The sequence below is a fragment of the Candoia aspera genome, chromosome 13 (genome assembly GCF_035149785.1).
Source record: "Candoia aspera isolate rCanAsp1 chromosome 13, rCanAsp1.hap2, whole genome shotgun sequence".
NCBI lineage: Eukaryota > Metazoa > Chordata > Lepidosauria > Squamata > Boidae > Candoia > Candoia aspera.
In genome coordinates, this window is record NC_086165.1 from 2,368,632 (window position 1) to 2,389,825 (window position 21,194).

Below are 21,194 nucleotides of genomic sequence, written 5' to 3' on the forward strand. Positions count from 1 at the left end.
GGGACTATCCTCTGTCAGGGTTTTGGGTTTTATTAATAGTAAGGCATTGCGCTTGGCACGCTTACAGAACGGAAAGGTGGGTGAGTCCGTCACGTGCCCCGATGCTGTTTACTTTTTAAAAGGGAAATTTGGAAAGAAGGATTGACGATTCTAGCAATTAGCGCCTGAGATCATTAGCGTTAAGTGTGGGTTCTATGCTGGTGAAATTAGCGGGTCCGTGTTAAAACAGCCTTTATAAATACTACCTACTTCACTAATTAGGATTAAGGGGAGAGTCTCACAATCCTTGTCTGGTGTAATTTGCACTGAGCACCGCCCTCTGAGCGTGTAAATGCTTGCAGTCCAAAACAAGCTCTTCTCTGTGGTTTGCTTTGATTTTCACAAGGTTCCCCCCTCCCCACAAACTGGGCCACCTTCCTTTCCTAGTCATCTGATCTTCATCACCCTCCCTGCTGCACCTCAGCACCCTTTCAAAGGCATTTCTGCCATTCCCCTTTGCTTTTCATCATTGATGAAAATGATGGAGCCTCGTGGCTCAGCCAGGCACAGTGCCCTATCAAGTAATGCGGAAATGCGGTGTGTCTCAACCTTGGCTACTTTCAGAGGTGTGGACTTCAACTCCCAGAATTCCCCAGCCAGCGCCTGCTGGCTGGGGAATTCTGGGAGTTGAGGTCCACACCTCTGAAAGTGGCTAAGGTTGAGAAATACTGCGCTAGGGATAAAAAGAAACTCTAGGGCCTCTCCCATCGGGGGCCTGGGGGCCCTCAGACATCTGCCATCTTTTAATGGTTTTGTAATTATCCTGCAATCATTTATAGCGATTTTGTAACTTTGCTCTGGTTTAAGGTCTCGTGTTCCGCTGCTCCTGACGTCACATTGGATTCCGCGAGCAGCCCAGACTCGCTTGGAGTTGGGTGGCATCAAAACGGAATGAAGAATAAATTTGAGCCCCGCCTCCCCCCGGGTCATGACCACCTGCCGTCTCCCGCTCTGCAGCCCACACAGATCTTCGGCACCGAGAGAGCCAGGAAGGAAAGGAACGTGCTTGCGATCTTGGCTGCTGCTTAGAAACGAGAAAGAGGGGGAAGGAAATGGGAAGAGGTGGGGAAAGAGGAGAGAGATGTGGCAGCAGCAGATGGGAGGGTTCCCCCATGTCTCCTTCAGGGGTTCTGCCCATGGGGCCCCTTGGGTGCCACCAGGGTCCACTCCTGGAAGCTTTATAGCCATTAGAGGGTTTCAGCCCTTTCTTCTGGATGGGGAGAGTAAAGCAGGTCTCCCTCTGGGACAGTGTTTCTCAACCTTGGGCACTTTAAGCTGTGGGGACTTCAACTCCCAGAATCCCCCAGCCACCAGGTGGGTGAGCCGCCGGGCTCCTTCGCCCCCAGCCCCTCGGGGAGCGGACGGGGCAGCTCCCGCCACGCTCCGGGCTGCCGGGGGCCAAGGTTGAGAAACACTGTGGTAGGCAATTGATTGGTTTGGGGTTAGGCTCTAGGAGGAAAAATTGTCCACGGGGTCTGCTGAAACCCCCAAATTTCCCAAGGGAAGGAGCGCACAGCACCCTGCCAATCTTTCCCGTCACTGGGACATCCGTGGGGAGGGAGGGGGTCCAAAAAGTCACGATGGCTGGCCCGGGCGCCCCTTTCTTCTGGCCAGGGCGGCCCATCCAAAGCGCTGGGGCTTCAGACCCCGCCCTCCCCCGTGGCCTTGGGATCCCCCCTGCCCCCCCGCAGACATCGCGCCCGGCACTTTCCCCGGGAAGAGTTACAATGTTGCACTTCCATTGCTCCTTCCTTCCTTCCTTTCCTTCCTGAGGTACAATGTTGCGCTTCCATTGTTGCTCCTTCCTCCCTTCCTTCCTTCCCTGGCCACCGTCGCCCATCCGTCCGCAGAGGGCGGCCACGGGGGAAAGCAGGGGGCGGCGAGGAAGCACCTCAGCCCGGAGGCGGCGCGAGTGGGCGGCGGCGGAGGAGGAGCCGCCGCCTGTCGCCGCCGCCCGGCCCCGCTGCTCTCCTCTCCGGCTCCGGCTCCGACCCCGGCCCCCCTCCTCCGCCGGGGCGATGGCGGCCGAGGCTGAGGCCGAGGCCGTGGCGGCGCGGCTGGCCCGGCAGGAGCGCGAGGTCCGCGGGCTGGCGGCCGAGGTGGCGCGCCTGAAGGAGGCCGCCGCCGCGTCCCCCGACCGGGCGGGCCCGGAGCTGCGGGCGCTGCGGGAGGAGAACGAGAAGCTGCGCTACCGCCTGCGCCACCTCCGCCGCAGCCTCGCCGCCGAGCAGGCCCGGGCCCCGCCGCCGCCCGCTGCCCACCAGGTGGGTGAGCCGCCGGGCTCCTTCGCCCCCTGCCCCTCGGGGGAATGGACGAGGCAGCTCCCACTGGCCTCGAGGGGGCACGGACTGCGGCCCCCATCGTCCCCTGCCCCTCGGGGGAACGGGGACTGCGGCTGCCGTTGGCCACCTCCCACCTGGCCCGCTCATCCCCGCCAACGCCGGAATCCTGGCCGCCGCTGGCCTTGCCCATCAAAGGCCCCGCCGGTTAAGCCCCCTTTGCGAATTAACGGCGGCTGCTCCTTCCTTAGGACCTTCCGGGGAAGCAGGAGAAGACGGCGAAGACCGAACCCCGCGCCGCAGATGGGGCCCAGCAGGAGGTAGGTGGCCTTTGCGGGGTGGAGGCCCGGCCCTTGACCTGCCTTCGGCCCTGCTGGGGGGGAGGGGGGGTGGACTGATGCCCCCGGGCAGGGCCTGATCTGCAGTTTTTCCTGCGGGGACAGGTGGGTGCTGTGAAGCAGGGCCTCTTTCCTGATACTGGCTCCCAAAGAGGCAAATCTCCCCTCCACTGCCACGTCCCTCTTCTTTTAAATGGGGGGGGGTCTTCCAGTGGCTCCCTACCTTGCACTGGGGGCAGCCCAGCCCTTCCCAGGTTGGCTGCTGGTCCAAGTTGTGCCAGGAAGGACGGGCCCTCGACGCCACCGCATCAGCGTAAGATGGGTGCTCAGCACAGATCGTACCTGGCTGCAGGTAAGTTCTGCCAGGGGCCATTTTACAGTTTCCACAGGAGCTGACCTTCATCCGGAGCAGGCTGGAGCTGTACGAGGGGCTGAAGAAAGACAGCGATGCACTTCTCCGCTCCAGGGCGTCCAGCCAGAGTCGGACAATCGGGATCACGCTTTCCGACGGGAAGGTGGTGGAAGGACAGGCCTGGAAAACAACGCCACACCAGATCGCAGTAGAGCTCAGGTAAAGCTAGAGCAGCGTTTCACGTGACCGCAGGATGCTGCGGTGTTCATAAATGTGAACCAAGCGCCCAAATCGTGGTCACGTGACCATGGAGCACTGGGATGGTTGTAAGCATGAGCACCGGTTGTAAGGCGTTATTTCCAGCACCGTCGTAAGTCTGAGCAATCACTGAACGAATCATCATTAAGTGAGGACTGCCTTATGTATAAAAAAGTTCCATGAGTACCTTTCTCTGTGACTGTAGAATTAAACACAGAGTGGGATCCAAAGGAGATGCCCCTTGGGCCAAACCTGGGAGTGGCTGTTGGGTTATTTTAACTAGGCAATGTCATGAGTAAGGATGGCGAGCAGGGGGCTCCCATCCAGACTGTCAAGCGCATGCGTAGCACTGAGGAATTGGTCAGCCATTCGAAGAGACACAGATCGGGACCGCCTTAACCTTTGGGGTTTATATGTCTGGGTTTTCCCACGCTTCTTCAGTTTGTTAGGATTCCTGTTAAGTACTAGCAATAAATATTAGAGACCAGTTCCTTGTCTCAGCGTGTTTCCTGGCTGTTAGGACAGGCAGCAGCGAAACTTTTAGCCTGTCTTGACCATCCACAGCCGAGGAGTCGCTGACGGCGCCATCATTGCCAGAGTGAACGGGGAATTGTGGGACCTCGACCGGCCGATGGAAGGAGATTCCACCTTGGAGCTGCTGACGTTTGAGAACGAAGACGCCCAGGCGGTAGGTCCGCCTTCTCCCTCTTTCCCTGCAAGGTAGTTTGAAGGCAGACGCTCTGAAGCGGGAGCAGGCTGTGCCGCGTTGACAATGCTCCTCCATCTTGGCCCTGCTAAACTGGCTAGCTATGCCGACGGATGCAAGAACTTTCCTCATCTGGGATAGATGTTGGCGGCACACGGCTTGTGCGGATTGGTCGGATCGCACACAACTCCTTTTGAATGGAGCTTGCTTAGAATAGCTGTGGCTGCGGACATAATGTTTGGGCAGGACACCGCCCCATGGATTCAGACTGGGCGGCCCCACAAGGGCTGGGAGACGCAGGGCAGCAGTGTGAACTTATGATCTATAAATATCCATAAATACCTACTGATGAATAAAAAAATGAAATGAGAGGGGACGGTAGGAGGCAAAGGAGATAGGCATCGACTGAATGAAGAGTGGGTTGGTGGGAAGAGGCAAATAAGGGCTGGATAAGGGCCAGATGTGCCTCCCCATGAACACATTATAAAAATACGATTTATGGTGGGAGCGGTAAATATTCCATTGTGTTTCCCCTTTGGGGAAGCTAGTCTGGAGCTACCTACGTGATGATTTCTGTCTTGATTCCCCAGTGGCTGGGGTTGCACGACATGCTGATCCACAATTAAATGAATCCCGGGTTCTTGCATTAGCCAAATCACCTGAGTTTGCACAGCCTGTTGAGCTGACAACTAACTTCACTGGTCCAGGACCAAACTGCAAGCTTAAAAATAAAGAACTTACTATCTATCTAATTTTAGCAGTCAAAATAGTCACTGCCCAACACCGGAAAACTCTAGATACTGTAACAATTGAGCTGTGGATTCACAAGGCCTCTTCGGTTGCCACATTAGAAAAAAAAATCACACACTTAAAATAACGAGATATCAGAGGCAGGAACCACAGTTTTATCAAATTCGGATGGATTTTATAGTTTACCTCAATAGCAATATATAATACAGTATATTTTACATGCATAGTAAATTTGTACATGTATGGTACCTGTCTCTTTATTTACACTGTAGATTTTTTTTTTGTTTTCTGTATTTCTTTTTCTCCATGCATCTTGGATTTATGTTACTGTAGTTACCTAATACTGTTTGCTAATTATAGTTCAATAAAAACAATATAGGTAATCCTCGCTTAATGACCACAACTGAGACCAGAATTTCGGTTGCTAAGCAGAGTGGCTATTAAGCAAATCTGACCCAATTTTATTACCGTTTTTGCCGCCGGGTTAAGCGAATCACCACAGGTGTTAAGTGAACCACATGGTCATTAAGCAAATCACATGGTTCCCCATTGATTTTGCTTGCCAGAAGCTGGCCGGGAAGGTCGAAAATGGTGATCGTGTGACCACAGGATGCTGTGATGGTTGTAAGTGTAAGGACTGGTTGAAAGTCAGTTTTTCAGCACCGTCGTAAGTCTGAACTGTCGCTGAATGGTTGCTAAGCGAGGACTACCTATAGGCAACTTACTTCACTGGCAGTTGAGTTTATACAAACTAAACCCCCAAGTCTTGACTTACATTGCTGTGGGTCCAGACTCCTTTCTTTCCCCTCTTTCTAGGTTTATTGGCATTCTAGTGCCCACATTCTTGGTGAAGCCATGGAAAATTACTACAGGGGATGCTTATGTTATGGACCTCCCATTGAGAATGGCTTCTATTACGACATGTACATGGATAACAGGTATGTTCTGCCAGGTAGCGTGGACTGGCTGGAATCTTGGTGTGTAAACGTTAAGTTAAATAGAACAAAATATGTATATGTTCCTTTTTCAGCAGCATTGTCCAAAATGGCTTCCAATAATCAAGGATGCTCTGGCTAAATTAAAAATAAATGCTTGTAATAGTTTTACCAGTGTGTAGGAATTTGCGGGAAGGGAAAGGATGCACAATTCACCTTTTGTGTGAAGATGATCCTAGCTTGGTTTGGCTGGGTGGGTGACTGGATCAACGATTTTAAGCTCTTCTTTTCTCCAGAGGGGTATCAAGTACAGAATTCCTTGCTCTGGAGAACATTTGCAAAGACATCATAAAGGAGAAGCAGCCCTTCGAAAGGCTCGAAGTCAGGAAAGAAGATCTGCTGGAAATGTTTAGGGTAAGTTCTGCATTTCTGAAGTCCATGAAATTAAGCAGGCAGAGAGGGGAAGATCTGAGAAATAAGCTTTAAATCTATCTGGGCTGTTTTGTAGTTTATAAACCTCTAGTAACCAACTTAGGCATTTTGGAATTCAGGGATGACGTAATTAGGTTCAGCCCAGCTGAAAGAGTCTTAAAGTGGTTAGTTAGATGCCGCTGAATGCTGGTTTGGCTCCTGCTGATGGTAAGTCCTCACTCTCTCTTTAATAATCTCAGCTTCTCCAAAAAGATTCCTAGAACCTCTGGGATCAGGAAATTATCCTGGTGGCAATTCTGCAAGCTGCTAGTGAAGCAGCACAGTCTTTCCCAGTAGTGTCCTCTAAATATATTAATTTAGAATTCCCAGCCAACATAGCCAGAGGTCCAAGTGTGAAGCAGTCAAGGGTAGGCTGTACAGGGCAAAAAAGGCTAATTCTTGATATGTCTGTTCTTGCCCATTTCTTTATTTCTCTGCATAGTATAACAAGTTTAAATGCCGGATCCTGAACGAGAAAATCCACACGCCGACAACAACTGTCTACAGGTAACCATATGGATTTGATCTTGCATGTTAAAATAACAGCCCCTCTTCTCTTTACGAAGGAGAAGAAGTATGTGAAATAAATGGTTAAGTTTAAGTAATAATTGGATGCTACTGTGGAAGTTTAAAGCACTTTCAGTATACCTCATGTTTATTCTAAAATAAAGGTTAGCCGAGGGCAGTTCAAGCATGGTGGGGCATGAGGTGAGAATAACGGATCCTGCCTACAGATGCAATTTCATGTCACATGTTTGTTTCAGAGAAGCAAAGATTAAGGTAAAAATTGATTGTAAGAGAGTGCTGGTATTTTGAAATGATGCTGAACCAGAGAGACAGGGGTGGATTTTAAGGTGAAGGCTACGAGGATGTAAAAGACATGCGTTCTAAACTGTGGCTTGGTTGTTATGCAGTTGGCACCACAAACTCACGTTTGACCTGCCCAAAGCTTCCTGGTAAATGTGAGAATGACAGAAGGACATGGTGGGAAACCGAGTTTGGTAGGCAAAGAGGCCAGTAACCTGAACATAATTAACTATTTCACTGGTCATCTAATAGGTGTGGCTCCTTGATTGACTTATGCAAAGGCCCTCATGTGAGACACACTGGGAAAATAAAGGCCTTAAAAATCATTAAGGTAAGGAGGCTTATTCATTTTATTTTATTTATTTTTCAAATTTGTATTTTATAATTTGTTCAAATTTACATAGCCGCTCATCTCACAAACAAGCGACTCTTTCGTAGGAATTGGTCAGGGTAAAATTCCAGACCCAATTCAAAATGTCGGTTTTCACCTATAGAGCCCTATCAAGCACAGCCCCATGTTTGCTTATTTATCACATTTCTTCACTGCCCATCTTGACAAGCGGCTCTGGGCGGTTTACAATCAAATGTTACCTTAGGAGCCATCTCCTCCAGGTAGATTCTGCCCAGCCTGGACCATTGTTGGACCTACAGGCAGACTTTATCTTGGTGGACCCAAAGCCTTGTTCCTGGAGATCTTCCGGACTCACTTGCTGTTGGTTTTCTGGAAGGCAGTTAGACCAATCTTGTCCAGGCGAGCTTTGGAGTTTTTAGTGGTGGCATCTGGCTGCCGTTGTTATGTGAGATCTTTATCTTGTTGCTTCGGGTCTTGTTGCATTTGTTTGTAAATTGCTCAGAATTTTGGGAGGTAGTGAGTATATAAATAAGGAAGGAGTGATGGTGGAGGGTGATGGAGTTCGAAGAGCAGTCATATATTCCATTGGGCGTATTCTTGGTTGGTTGGTTTGCCTGTTACTTCGACTTGTACAGCCACCTCATAAATGACTCTGGGTGACTTACAAAACAAATTACAGACAATATATAAACAGTGCATAAAGGTAGTCCTCACTTAACAACCATTTGTTTAGTGATGGTTCGGGCTTATGACAGTGCTAAAAAAATCGATTTACAACCAGTTCTCCCACTTACGACTGTTGCAGCATCCCGTGGTCATGTGAGTGCCATTTTTGACCTTCCTGGATGGCTTCTGGCAAGCAAAAGCAATGGGGAACTGTGTGATTTGCTTAACGACCATGTGGTTTGCTTAACACCCGCAGTGATTCACTTAACAGCCACCGCAAAAGTTGTAAAATCAGGTTGGATTTACAGAGTCCCCCTTTGGGGGCGATGGGCGGTGACAGAAATTTTAAATACATACATACACATACATACATACATACTGCTTCGCTTAGCAACCAAAATTCTGGTCCCAATTGTGATCGTTGAGCAAGAACTACCTGTACGTATGCATGTATCTGTGTAGATATATAAATATAAGTATATAAATTATATATATAAAAAGAGTATGTGCAGAAGGGTATGTGCTGAATTTTGTCAAGCAACACTAGGCAATTTAAGATTCTTTTCTTTCTGGGAAGGGTTCAGACGATCAGCCAGCATAGTGGTACATTTATTTCTTGAACTCTAAACCATCTCTTTTCCCAACTTTTTTGCTTTTTGCGTTTTTTGGGCCAATGTTTGGTGATTCAGAATTCGTCCACCTATTGGGAGGGCAAGGCCGACATGGAAACCTTGCAACGAATCTATGGGATCTCTTTCCCAGAGGCCAAAATGCTGAAAGAGTGGGAGAAGTTCCAGGAGGAAGCCAGAAACCGGGATCACAGGAAGATCGGCAAGGTGGGCTTCTGACTTGGCTTGCGGGGCAAGCCCCAAATGGAGGTTCCGATGGGACCAGATGCATTGCGGCCTTTGTGGAATGGCCTGGGCAGAAATCTGGGGTGTTATCTTTGAAGCCTATACAAGAAGGCTCGGGGGCCTGCTGGGCTTCCCTTGCTGCACTTGAGTATTGCGCAACTTAACCCCAAGGAGGTTGACCGTCTCCCCCTTTTTGACTTTGGTGACTGTTCACACAGGAACAAGAACTCTTCTTTTTCCACGACCTGAGCCCTGGAAGTTGTTTCTTTCTTCCCCGGGGAGCTTTTGTTTACAACGCACTCATGGATTTCATCAAAGTAAGTGAATCAACAAAGCAGTGTTCCTCAACCTCGGCCACTTTAAGATGGGTGGACTTCGACTGCCAGAATTCCTCAGCCGGATGAACTTTTAAGGACCTCAGAGTTTAAGGACCTTCAAAGAGCAAACGTGGCCACCACGTTTGAAGGGTATGTTTTGCCCACTGCCTATTCAAGGAACTCTCTGAACAATTAGAGTCCTTACAAGTTCATCTATTTTATACGAGACCTGCAGATTGGAAGGACCAGATCAGACCAAGAAATACTTGATCAGAAAAAACATATGCCTCGTTTATGTTTAACTTCTGCACGTAACCCAAACTCTTGAACAGGAAGAGTACCAGCGGCGGAACTTCACGGAAGTCGTCTCGCCCAATATCTACAACAGTAAACTTTGGGGAGTGTCAGGACACTGGCAGCACTACAGCGAAAACATGTTCTCTTTTGAGGCGGAAAAAGAGGTCTTTGCCCTGAAGCCCATGAACTGCCCTGGACATTGGTGAGGGTTTCTGTCTGTGTTCCTCCACACGTTGAGGAATTAGGCCCTTAAAATGTGAGCCAGCTTACCTTCCCTGGCCCCTGGGGTTTCTGCCACCGATTACATGCTGAATTCCCACTGGGAAAAGGGCCTGGGGATCTCCCTAACGCGAGCTGAACGCTGTCCAGCTTGATCTAACAAGCTTCTCCCCATCTCCTCCAGCCTGATGTTTGCTCATCGTCCTCGATCTTGGAGGGAGATGCCCTTAAGACTTGCTGATTTTGGCGTGCTTCACCGTAACGAATTTTCGGGCACCCTGAGCGGCCTGACCCGGGTTCGGCGCTTCCAGCAAGATGATGCCCACCTCTTCTGCACAGTGGAGCAGGTGGGAAACCTCAGTTGGTGTGATGGAAGGCGAGGGTGACCTTGGAAGACGGGGGGAAGAGGGGCTGCCTAGGGAACGATCAGAGAAAAGAGAGAGGAGCCCACAACAGAGTAATGGGCAGGGAAAGAAGCTTAGGAAGGACCTGCCCTAATTACTCAGGTGGTAAAGAGGGAGGGTGGGAGATTTGTACTTTCAGACTTGCAAGATTCTGCTAATATAGCCCAGTGTTTCTCAACCTTGGCCACTTTAAGCTGGGTGGACTTCAACTCCCAGAATTCCCCAGCCAGCCTTGCTTAAAGTGGCCAAGGTTGAGAAACACTGATGTAGCCTTACAATAAATTAGAATTAGCTCACCTGGTCGTGTTTCTTGTCTGGTTTACCTGGGAGGGCTGACAGTTGGGCTTGCCGCAGTGGAGAGAATTAAGACTGCTTTTAGGAAGATGTTTCCTTTCAGCTAGTCAGTTCCTAGGTTGGTGAATCTCTTGAATTTCAGATCGAAGAGGAGATGAAAGGCTGCCTCCACTTCCTGCAGTCCGTGTATGCTGTTTTTGGCTTTACCTTCCAGCTCCATCTTTCCACAAGACCCAGCCACTTCCTAGGGGAGAAGGAGCTCTGGGATCAGGCCGAGAAGGTAATCTTGACAGAGCGTGGACACTGTGGCATAGCACTGGTGGGATGTTAAACACGATTCTTGTCGTTTGCACTTAGCAACTTCAAAACAGCCTGGACGACTTTGGAGAACCCTGGAAGCTCAGTCCGGGAGATGGAGCGTTTTACGGCCCCAAGGTTAGTGAGCGACTCTCTGCTCTTACCAAAGTCTTACCCGTGGAGGATAGAGGTGAACTCCGTTCTGCAATCTTGTCCTTTGCAGATTGATATTACAATCAGAGATGCTATCGGCCGATACCACCAGTGTGCTACAATCCAGCTTGACTTCCAGCTACCCATCCGATTTAATCTTACTTATGTGGGGTGAGTTTGCCAAAGAATCACTGGAGCCCATGTTCATGCACTACCAAAGAAGAGCCGAGGAATCAGAGGAGGCTGCAGATGGGTCTGGATTTCTCTGCGATAAAGTTCAGCAACGTTAGGGACTAAAAGAAGGCCAAAATAGCGTTAAACGCCAATGTGTTGGAGTAAAGGTGGTGGCAACTAGGTGAGCAGGAGTCAAAACAGGTCAGATACAGGTCACCTGATCTGTACTTACAGGTAGTCCTTGCTTAATGACCGTTTAACAGCAGTCCAAAGTTACGACGGCCTCAGAAAAAGTGCTTTACAACCTGTACTCACACTAATGACCATCGCAAAACGTCACACTGCCTCGGCAGTCACGTGATTGCAATTTGGGCACTTGACAGCAGGTTTGCATTTACAACCGGTTGCAGCGTCCTGTGACTGCAATTTGCGACCTTTTTTCCCAGTTTCCAACATAAAACGTCCACCGGGGAAGCTGGATTTGCCTAACAACCTCAGTGATTCATTTAACGGCTGCCGTAAAAATGCCCACAGAATCGGATCTGGTCACATGGTGACTCACTTAATGACCACACCACTTAACCAGTTTTCTGGTCCCTGTTGTGATCATTAAGTGAAGACCAGCTGTATTTTTGTGGTCAAACCGGGTTGCAACAAGGATTAGAGAACCTACAGATACTTGAGGTGAGAAAAAAAAAGTCCATAGGAAGGAAGGAATAATGGAATTCTGTGCTGGGCAGAGGAGGGATGATCAGAGCAATGGAAGCTTCAGCCCCTAGAGGAAGACATTTGACGAAAACTCTCCTATAAGCGCTCTAAATGGGAGGGAACTGACTAGAAGAACGTCAGACCTTTCCGTCGCGTTGCATGGCAGAAACTGATTGAGCCCAAGCGGAAAGGGGCGGGGGGCAAAAGCAAGTCGAAGTCAAGCGTTTTCATTTGTTTTGCTTTTCAGGAAAGACGGCAATGACAAGAAAAGGCCCGTGATCATCCACAGAGCAATTCTGGGCTCGGTGGAGCGAATGATTGCCATTCTGGCAGAAAACTACAGTGGAAAATGGTGCGCAGCTGAACTTGCAATCCCAAAAGGGCGAAAGGCTTCCTGTAGGTGTCATGGCAGCGTTTAAAAATGGTTAACCTCGGCCATCTCTTTTCTCATTCAGGCCTCTTTGGCTCTCCCCTCGGCAAGTCATGGTGGTTCCCGTCGGCCCGACCTGTGAAGAATATGCCCGGCAGGCAAGAGCGGAAATATCCGTAGGAAGGAAGAGCAGGGGATCGGGGAATTCATTCAAGCGTTTGCAGTTGGCTGCAAATGGGAAAAACGCTCCCTCTCTAGGCTTCGAAATGGAGTTGTATCCATTTCAGCTTAATTGAATGAAGATGCCCGAGTTGCTTCTTTAGTCTCTTTTGCATTTTATACACTTGGCTAAAAACGAATCCGTTTCTTCACGTTTAGGTCTGCAGCGACACTTCTGAAGCTGGGTTGATGGCTGACGTTGATCTGGATCAGAGCTGCACATTAAATAGGAAGATAAGGAACGCACAACTGGCTCAGTATAATTTCATTTTTGGTATCTAGGATCTTCTTTTAAAACTACCTCGGCTTTCCCTTGGCTCAAGTGTGAAAGCAGCTTCCTTCAGCATGGGGTCTCTTCAGATGCGTTGGGTCTACCAACGTAGACTTGTAGAATTCCTAGCTCATTTGAATGGCTGAGAATAACCTTATAGGACAGAGCAGTGTTTCTCAACCTTGGCCAGTTGGGTGGACTTCAACTCCCAGAATTCCCCAGCCAGCAGCTGGCTGGGGAATTCTGGGAGTTGAAGTCCACCCATCTGAAACTGGCCAAGGTTGAGAAACACTGGGGTAGAGGGTTATGTAGTATGAGAGAGATTACGTGGTAAATCTTACTCCCACTATGTAACAGCCTCTGTTAAGTTGTGGAAAATAGATGCCATTAATGGTTCTTGCACCTATAATTGAGGAACTCCAAATTCAGCTCTGTAGAATTAGTCAGTCACTTATTTTCCTTAAAGGACAATTCATTGAAATACAGGGTAGTCCTCACTTAACCATTTAGTGATGGTTTGGACTTAGGATGGTGCTGAAAAAAACGACTTACAGCCGGTCCTCACACTTACGACCGCGTAGCGTTCCCCACAGTCACATGATCATGATTTGGGTGCTTGGCAACCGGTTTGCATTTATAACATCACGGGGCCCTGTGGTCATGATTGACATTTTCTACCTTTCTGGCCGGCTTCTGGCAAGCAAAATCAGTGGGGAACATGATTTGCTTAATGACCATGTGGTTCGCTTAACAACTGCCCCGAAAAGGTCATAAAATTGGGTTGGATTCGCTTAATGACCTCTTCGCTTAGCAACCAAAATTCCAAGCCCAATTGTGGTCATGGAGGACTACCTGTACTCTTACAACGTACTCTTCTGAATGCTACTCAGCGCCATCCCTGTTTCATATAACAGTATTTCCTAAAAAGTAAAAATCCTGTGAGGCATCATCACAACAGTGTTGTTTCCTTGCAGTGGTCGGAGAGAAGGAAAAAGCAGGCCATACTGTCAACGTGAGGACCAGGGATAACAAAGTCCACGGAGAAGTCTTGGTTTCTTTTGCCATTGAGAAACTAAAGAAGTTGAAAGCATGCCGTACTTTACACGCAGAAGAATTCTAGTTGTCGCCAACAAAGAATGAAGAATACTGGCCAGGTCCTGAATGAATGTGGTTACTCGGTGCTAAGTCACCTTGAGTCTGGTGAACCTTACTTTCTGGAAGTGCGCTTGCTTGATCACTTGCCACTCTCTGACGCTGCAGTATTTCCAGACACCAAAACGTACTGGGGATGCCAGTTACAGTGAAAAATTGAAACCACTTTTAGATTCTCTTGACGGCTTGCACGCATCTGCTTTTTTAAAAGGAAGAGTTCCAAAGAAAATGGCTTGTGAAATCGCACAAGGGTTCCCTCTTGTGAATATTTATTTATTAGTGTGGTTGCTGCTACTGATCGGTGGGCGTGCTGAATACCGTCCCCATGAACACTTGGAAATATTTAGCCCCCGAGTCGCCTTCTTTATAGGCAACTTTGCTAAATCATGTTAGTTCCTCTCATCATGTGTTATAAGTAGATATAAGGTCTTAGAATGAAAGCCGGTGTGGTGCAGTGGTGAAGGCACCAGGCTAGAAACCGGGAGACCGGGAGTTCTCGTCCCACCTTGGGCACAAAGCCAGCTGGGGGACCTTGGGCCAGTCCCTCTCTCCCAGCCCTGGGAAGGAGGCAATGGCAAACCCCTTCTGGAAAGCCTTGCCAAGAAAACCACAGGGACTTGTCCAGGCAGCCGCTAGGAGTCAACACTGATTTGAAGGCGCACACATCCCGCCCACGGTCTTAGAACAAGTTTGAGTAAGGAATGGCTCTAAAGGCTAGGAAGCTGCTGGTCTTTCCCTCAAGTTCAAATTCGAATTGTCGGAGGGAACAGTTGTGAAGTAGCTCTGTTGCAAAATAGGGAAAGCTTCACATTGGTACCTTTTATTATTTTGGGGGGGTATGTCTGTGAGGAAGCTGCCCTGTCAAAATGAATTGATCAGTTTTGCCATAGCCACTACTGTATGTACACAAATGTACATTTGCACTGGAGAATTTCCAGATAATTTCCTGATAACGCCTTACATTTTCTTTCTTGCAAAAAAAAGCAGATCTGTTGTTCATGTCTTCCTGCTCTGGTTATCTCACTGGAGAGTTTCTAAAAAAGCTACATAATCCACCTGGAGCTTTTAAATCAAGTGATGGCATAAGTTGTGAACTTCGCCTCTTTGGCTGAATAAAATAGGAATATTCATTTTGGTACAGTCTCAACCAGTCTCTTTCTTTTTGAAGTAAGGGAACTGAATTGCTGCAAGAATGATTCCTGTTTCTCTAAAACTATACAGGTAGTCCTTGACCTGTGACCTCAAGTAGGACCAGAATTCCCACCATAAGTCATTGTGGTCGTAAGTCGAGTCATGTGACCGGACACTATTTTACGACCATTTTTATGGCAGTTGTTAAGTGAATCCAGCTTCCCCAATGGGCAAAACGTGATCATGAGACCGCGGGATGCTCTAACCAGTTGTAAATGCAAGCCAGTTGCCAAGTACCTGAAATGCAATCATGTGACTGCAGGGTGCGTGCGACATTTTGCAATGCTCGGAAGTGCTTTATAGGCCGTAAAGCACCCATTCTGAGGCCGTCGTAACTTTGGACTGCTGTTAAATGAACAGTCATAAGTCAAGGACTACCTGTACCTGCTGTAGCGTGGGGCTAACAGAAAATGCTAGAATCTATGCATTGCAGTTTCAGGCCCAGGCACCCCATGTACTCAAAGGACAATAGATAGTTTTGATTTCCACAACAGCCCGTTTGTCCAGGGTTCTGGGCAGCTAAAGATCAAGTAGAATTCAGTACACAAGACCCAGCAAGTTGCTCTCAGTCATGAAATAACAGACGATAACAACATAAAAGAGGTTTCAACTCTCTCCACCTAAATGAATCGCTATTCTTCAGATCCCAAAGAAGGAATGCATCCAAGTCAAGCACAATGAAGTAAAATACCATTTATTAAAAACCACTGTGTGAGAAGAAAAAACTTTTTAGTTCACCCAATAGCCATAATTCACTTGATTGGTCCTACGTGAGTTAAGCATATCATGTCTTCGCCATTAACCATGCAAACTTTAGCATCTGAAAGTAAATTCGGCCGTGTCTGTGAGTTCCACCACGCATAACAGACCTTCAACTTGTTAGCTACATACAAGTGTGGCTTCATCAAAAACTAGCCGAACAATTCAATTTCCAGATGGGGGAGAAACTGAAAATAAGACTAAATCTATGCCACCTTGCGGAATTTCTGATGGAGTACCAGTATTAAGAAACACTTTTACCATGGAAGCAGTGTGCAAACATTAACAGTTAATTTATACAGGATCTCTTGCACTGATCAATAAGGGTGGGATGGGAAGAACTACAATACGGAGCTGACTGCGCCTTCATCTTTTGTAGCCACTTAGATGCAAAGTTCAAGAAAGATGAAGAATCTCCCCAGCAGAAGTTTCTGAACTGATTAAGAATGCGAAAATAGGATGCCATGCAAGAAACAACAAATTTTAATTATTCTGGAACGTTACAAGATCTAGAGCCATGGATTCCTCACACTTAAAAGCTTCTAGCAAAATGTCCAATAGTAGCTTAGATGCCATTTTTTAAACAGCTAACCAAACCCCCCACCCTTAATGCTGGCAGGCATGATTATGAAATAATGCCAATGCATTGTGTCAACCCAGATGGGTTTAATGTAGCTAGGAAACACCACTGCATTTTCATTCTGCAACTTGCAAGCTGCCTTTTTTTTCACAGAAAAAAATAAAGATGATCTCCAAAACAGAAAGAAATCTACTCCAGCAAAGCATCAACAAGTCATTTGTTTACCTTAAAATAAAGGCAGGCCAAGTACAGATACTGTACGTTAAACGGACGTGCAAACGTTTCCAGACAGACCTTTCAAGTCTGAGCTGTGAATCTCTCAGGGTGATCCATCGAATTGAACAGTTTGCTTCAAGGGTTAGATGTAGAGCGAGCCGTCTGTGGGACCCACATACCCGACTCCAATCAGTAGCACGTCGATGAGCGTCCAGATTCCCAGACCGCCAAAACTGAAGAGTTTGCCTAGACCCTCCCGCCACTGTCCCAGGTAGAACCGATCAGCGCCAAAGCCACCGAGCGTGATGCTGAAAGATGACACAAGAAAGGGTTAGCAACCGCCCGGGCCTGTTGGTATTTGCAGCAAAGTAAGTAAGCGTGTTGCGAACGACAAGGGCCGTGCCAAGTCTCATGAGATTGATCGGTGACATGAGGCACTGAGAGAAGTCCTACCGATTTGACGAGTAAAAATACTGAGGAAGTTTGCTTATTTCCACAGCTAAATTAGAAAGCCCCGGAAGTATTATTACACATCCTGGCTGGAAATATGCCTATACACAACTAACTGTAACAAAAATAAAACAGGAAAACAGGAGTCTATTTAGAAATTTATGCCTTACTATTCAAACACAAGCTCTTACACATAGCAAAATACGGTATCGGCCTATACAAACGAAAACCAAGTATCTAGAGAAAATTTAAAGGTTCTCAGCTGATACAAATATGAGATGATGTAGCAGGCTGACCTCTTGATAAAGAAAATGTCGTAGCTCGAGTGGACTTCTAGAGAAAGTCCTCCCTCTGATGGGGGTGGGAGGTACAGAAGGACTTCCAGAGATCTGGCCATATAGCTAAACAGGTAAGTCACTTTAGGGCTTCCAAGATTGTCACGAGGACCTCAGAATGGTCCTGGAACTAGGGTGACTTTATCTTAAATGCGGCCCAACTGCTCCCTCTTGGAGAAAAAGATCTCGTGCAGACCAATGACAATTCAAGAACAGCAACAGAAATTAAATTAGGAGGATGTTCTCATCCTATTTCAAAGGCTGAGAGCGTGCGTTCAGGTGGCAAGGGTGGAAACAGACAAGCTGCTTAACATTTCACCATCAAAGGCAACTCCCAAAAGACACAAGGAGAACTTCAAGGGTAATGTACGCATGTGCAAGAATTCAGTTAAATAGATTTCAATTACTTTCCAGCAGCCTGGTTTTAAGGATTCTTTAAAGCAGTGTTCCTGTCATGAGTGCTGATGGCGAGCAGGAGGGGGCCTCTATCCAGGGGGGAAAACGCATGCGTGGTACTGAGGAATTAAGCAGCCATTCAAAGAGACACAGATCAGACCCGCCTTAACTTTTGGGGTTTATCTGTCTGGGGTTTTCCCACGCTTCTTCAGTTTGTTAGGATTTTCTGTCTTATGTAGCAGTAATAAACACTAGAGACCTATTCCTCGTCTCAGCGTGGTTCCTGACTGTTAGGACAGTTCCTCAACCTTGGCAACTTCAAGCTGTGTGGACTTCAACTCCCAGAATTCCCCAGCCAGCAGCACTTTAAAGCACTATCCAAATATAATCCAGGATACCCAGAAGTCGAGCGGTGCTTTTTTTCCTACCTTAAGGCCAAGGCTGTTGACCATTTGTAGCCTCCAGTCCAGTTGCAATAAAGCATCTTGGGAAAAGTACGATTTCCTTAAAACAAACAGATGTAAAAATCTTTGTAAAGTGTGATTGCAAAGATGGATCCAGCCAGTGCAGAAAATAAAAACAAAGCAGAGCCTGATCAAAGCATTCTTATCACTGCCACACTGGTCATCGCAACAAAAGCAAGATACCCAAAGGGGCGTATTTGGGGCAGAGAGAAAAGGGAGCTTCTGCTGCAGTCTTTCAAAAAATAAGCCCATCATTTATTTCAGAATACCAAGCTAAAGATTTACAAGTCAAGCTTCCAGGCATTGCAGGAAATCGGGACAGGTGAGACATCTGGCCTACCTAGACAATGAATGTGGTCTTTCACGGTGCAATTGGCACTGTAACGTTCTCGCGGGCACGAGACCGTCTTGCAGTTGGTAGGATTGGAGCAAAGGTAGCTTGAGGGTGGGAGCTGCCAGCAAAACTGGCAAGTCATGTTGATCAGGAAGGTCTTTTGAGGACTGTTGCTTTGATCCTGCAAAGGAAGCAGAAAAAGTCATCCTGCTTTTGAGAGTAATTCACAGTCTGACTGTTTCTCAATCTCAGCATCTTTAAGATGGGTAGACTTCAACTCCCAGAATTCCCCAGCCAGCATGCTGGCCGAGGAATTCTGGGAGTTGATGTCCACACCTTTTAAAGTTGCTGAAGTCGAGAAACTTAGGCCATATAAATTAGATTAAATAAAATAAATAAATAAATAAATAAATAAATAAATAAAAGCAATCATACGGTTTTGCTCACTTGGCGTTTCACCTTTTTATCTGATCAATGACATGATTCCGTCTCAGTAGAAATTAAGGCTACTTAACAAAATAATTGAAATAATTGTGAAGTTTTTGCTAAAAAGTCGAGTCTTCTGTAACTGTACTCCCCAAGGAAACTGACCCCACCCCCGGCAAGCAAGTAATGCTTCAAATCAGTAGGATAAAGTAATTCTTGAGACTCAAGTCTTTCCTGGATCTACTAAGAAAATTACTTTTTCTCATTTGAAGTGAACACCATGGACTATTTCCATGTCGTGTCTGTTTACGGAGGCACAGATACATGTTTTTACTTACAACGCAGTGGACCTGGGATTTGGCTTCACATTCGAAGGTCGCTGGTTTGCCATAGACACAAGAATAATTTGCCCTACAGGTCATGCATTCTGGAGGCAGTCGGCTACAGAGCCCGTTACTGGGGCATCGGGTCACGTAAGCTGGAACTGAGGTACCCTCTGAAAAAATAACATCCAGTTAAAAAAGAAGCTGCAGTATCTTCCATAAAATAACATGCAGGGAACTTCTATGAGTCTTTGCAACTCCATCACCTTTCTCTGAATATGTACGTATTTTAGCAAAATACCCCTCAATTCTACAAGTAGCCATTCTCCATTCAATGGGAGTTACTCCCAGTTAATCGATGCAGCACAACCCTGAATGTGTTTTTCTTAGTCCCCCTGAAACTGGGTGAGTCCTGCTTCTTGTCATTAGGCTTAACCAAATTCTAGAGATTTTTCACAACGCAGCGACTTTTCTCCAGAGGAAATTACGGATGACTTTCCTCTGCAAAACACACGTGGCCGACTCTTTTTAGCAGAGAAAAGCTGACTATAACATTCAAAAGTAAAACCAACGAGGGAAGAGACCTGAAAATAGCAGATATTTTGGATTAAGCTGATCCACATGAACTGCACTACCCATGAACTTCAAAAAAGCTTTGCTGGGACGTTTCAGAAAGCAAAACTATTCCAAAACCAAACAATGGGATTTCAAACATTACATACCTGGTACTTTAGATGCTGGAACATGTGTGCTTGTAGGGACCCCTGCAATCTTTGCGAGTGGAGCTTGTGGGGGAGAATGCTCTAAGCTGAGCGACCCTGGAAAAATGGAGAGAGGACATAATATACTCTGGACAATAATAGTATATTGGTGTCCAGCACTGTCTCCTGACTAGAATGCTAGATACAGGCAGTCCTTGCTTAATGACCATTCGTTTAGTGACGGTTCAGACTTACGAGGGTACTAACCTGACTTCCAACCAGTCCTTGCATTTACGACCACCGCAGCATCCCTGCAGTGACGTGACTGCCATTTTTTACCCTCCTGGCCAGCTTCCAGCTGGCAAAATCAACGGGGAACTGCGTGATTTGCTGAACAGCCGCCGCAAAAGTGGCTGTAACATGGGTTGGATTTGCTTAATGACCACATCACTTAGCAACCGAAGTTCTGGTCCCAGCTGTGGTCGTTAAACGAGGACTACCTGTACAAGTTGCAAACCACTGGGGTCCTGAGAAAGAGCACTGAGAAAAGGACATGCTGTATACACACTCTGCTTCTACGGAACTAATCCTAAACACGAGCGCTGGCACAGTACCAAATCTCTCACTCCCCCGGATGACTCCAGTCTGGTAAACTAGCATTGTTAAAGAGGCAGGTTCACCTAAATTACTTTTAATAGTAAAGTTCCACGCCCGTTTTCACTCTTGCGAAGGTCTCCTGCAAAGGCCCCTCCCGACCCCGCGATTTCGCCCCCCCGCCGCCTCACCCCGGCCGGAGAGGACGTAGAGCTGCGAGAGGAAAACGGCGACGCAGCAGAGCCTCCTCAGCGCCCGCAGCGCCGCCATCCCCACCACCGCCATCTTGCCCTCATCCGGGGACCGCGCCTGGCTCCGCCCCCGGAAGCTGGGGAGAAGGAGGCGGAGCAGCGGCAGCTGCCGCTCTGCGCCTGCGCGGGAGAGACAGCGAGAGGAGGTTGGGCTGCGGGCTCGCTCGCTTCTCGTCCTCGGCGACGGCGCTCTGCTGTCCCCGCGAGGGCCGGAGGCGCATCGACGCGCTGAGCGGCTTGGCGGAAGGCGAACAAACCTGCTATTGCTGCCATCACGCCACTAGCCAACTTGGCTAGTTAAACCTTGCCGGGAGGGGAGTGTTTCGGAGCCTCGTGCAAAAGGAACGCGTTTGCTCACGGACAGTGCCTCCCAAAAAGTGGGTTGCAGGGATTCCCCAAGCAGGCGAGGCGCGCTTGGTCGTGTGAACCCAGCGCCCTCCGTGTCGAACCCTGCCCCGTGCCCGCCGAGGCTCGCTTCCTCGGGGGGCGCCC

General features: G+C 47.9%; 2 protein-coding genes across 4 annotated transcripts; one reads left to right on the plus strand and one right to left on the minus strand.

Moving 5' to 3' along the window:
• The first annotated feature begins 2,018 nt into the window (after positions 1-2,018).
• On the plus strand, positions 2,019-13,650 carry LOC134504960 (threonine--tRNA ligase 2, cytoplasmic-like). Its single transcript, XM_063314422.1, has 19 exons — positions 2,019-2,303; positions 2,570-2,638; positions 3,037-3,227; positions 3,831-3,954; positions 5,539-5,660; positions 5,954-6,071; positions 6,571-6,635; positions 7,188-7,266; positions 8,643-8,789; positions 9,026-9,124; positions 9,457-9,623; positions 9,825-9,987; positions 10,481-10,618; positions 10,696-10,773; positions 10,859-10,959; positions 11,918-12,022; positions 12,126-12,198; positions 12,419-12,533; positions 13,505-13,650. Exons 1-19 carry the CDS (start codon positions 2,058-2,060, stop codon positions 13,648-13,650), a joined length of 2,346 nt encoding a protein of 781 aa, XP_063170492.1. The 5' UTR covers positions 2,019-2,057.
• Positions 10,566-20,753, minus strand: TM2D3 (TM2 domain containing 3). Of its 3 annotated transcripts, none has more exons than XR_010068693.1 (7): positions 20,643-20,753; positions 19,879-19,974; positions 19,172-19,329; positions 18,414-18,588; positions 18,038-18,113; positions 16,438-16,736; positions 10,566-10,582 (listed from the first exon to the last, which is right to left on the minus strand). XR_010068693.1 is itself a non-coding variant. In XM_063314424.1 (6 exons), exons 1-6 carry the CDS (start codon positions 20,734-20,736, stop codon positions 16,571-16,573), a joined length of 765 nt encoding a protein of 254 aa, XP_063170494.1. In that variant the 5' UTR covers positions 20,737-20,753; the 3' UTR covers positions 16,100-16,570. The 3 variants fall into 3 exon arrangements, 1 of the variants encoding a protein (XP_063170494.1); XR_010068692.1 differs by lacking the exon at positions 10,566-10,582 and adding an exon at positions 13,504-13,881; XM_063314424.1 differs by lacking the exon at positions 10,566-10,582 and having other exon boundaries at positions 16,100-16,736.
• Between the last annotated feature and the right edge of the window lie 441 nt (positions 20,754-21,194).

Excerpts from the sequence above, each read along its gene's own strand:
- LOC134504960 (XM_063314422.1), top strand. The coding sequence starts at position 2,058 with ATGGCGGCCGAGGCTGAGGCCGAGGCCGTGGCGGCGCGGCTGGCCCGG. Across the intron at positions 6,072-6,570 it reads ATCTGCTGGAAATGTTTAGG|TATAACAAGTTTAAATGCCG; the intron begins GTAAGTTCTGCA and ends TTCTCTGCATAG. Across the intron at positions 8,790-9,025 it reads ATCACAGGAAGATCGGCAAG|GAACAAGAACTCTTCTTTTT; the intron begins GTGGGCTTCTGA and ends CTGTTCACACAG.
- TM2D3 (XM_063314424.1), bottom strand. The coding sequence starts at position 20,736 with ATGGCGGTGGTGGGGATGGCGGCGCTGCGGGCGCTGAGGAGGCTCTGC. Across the intron at positions 19,975-20,642 it reads CTACGTCCTCTCCGGCCGGG|GGTCGCTCAGCTTAGAGCAT; the intron begins GTGAGGCGGCGG and ends CCATTTTTCCAG. Across the intron at positions 18,114-18,413 it reads AGACCACATTCATTGTCTAG|GAAATCGTACTTTTCCCAAG; the intron begins GTAGGCCAGATG and ends GTTTGTTTTAAG.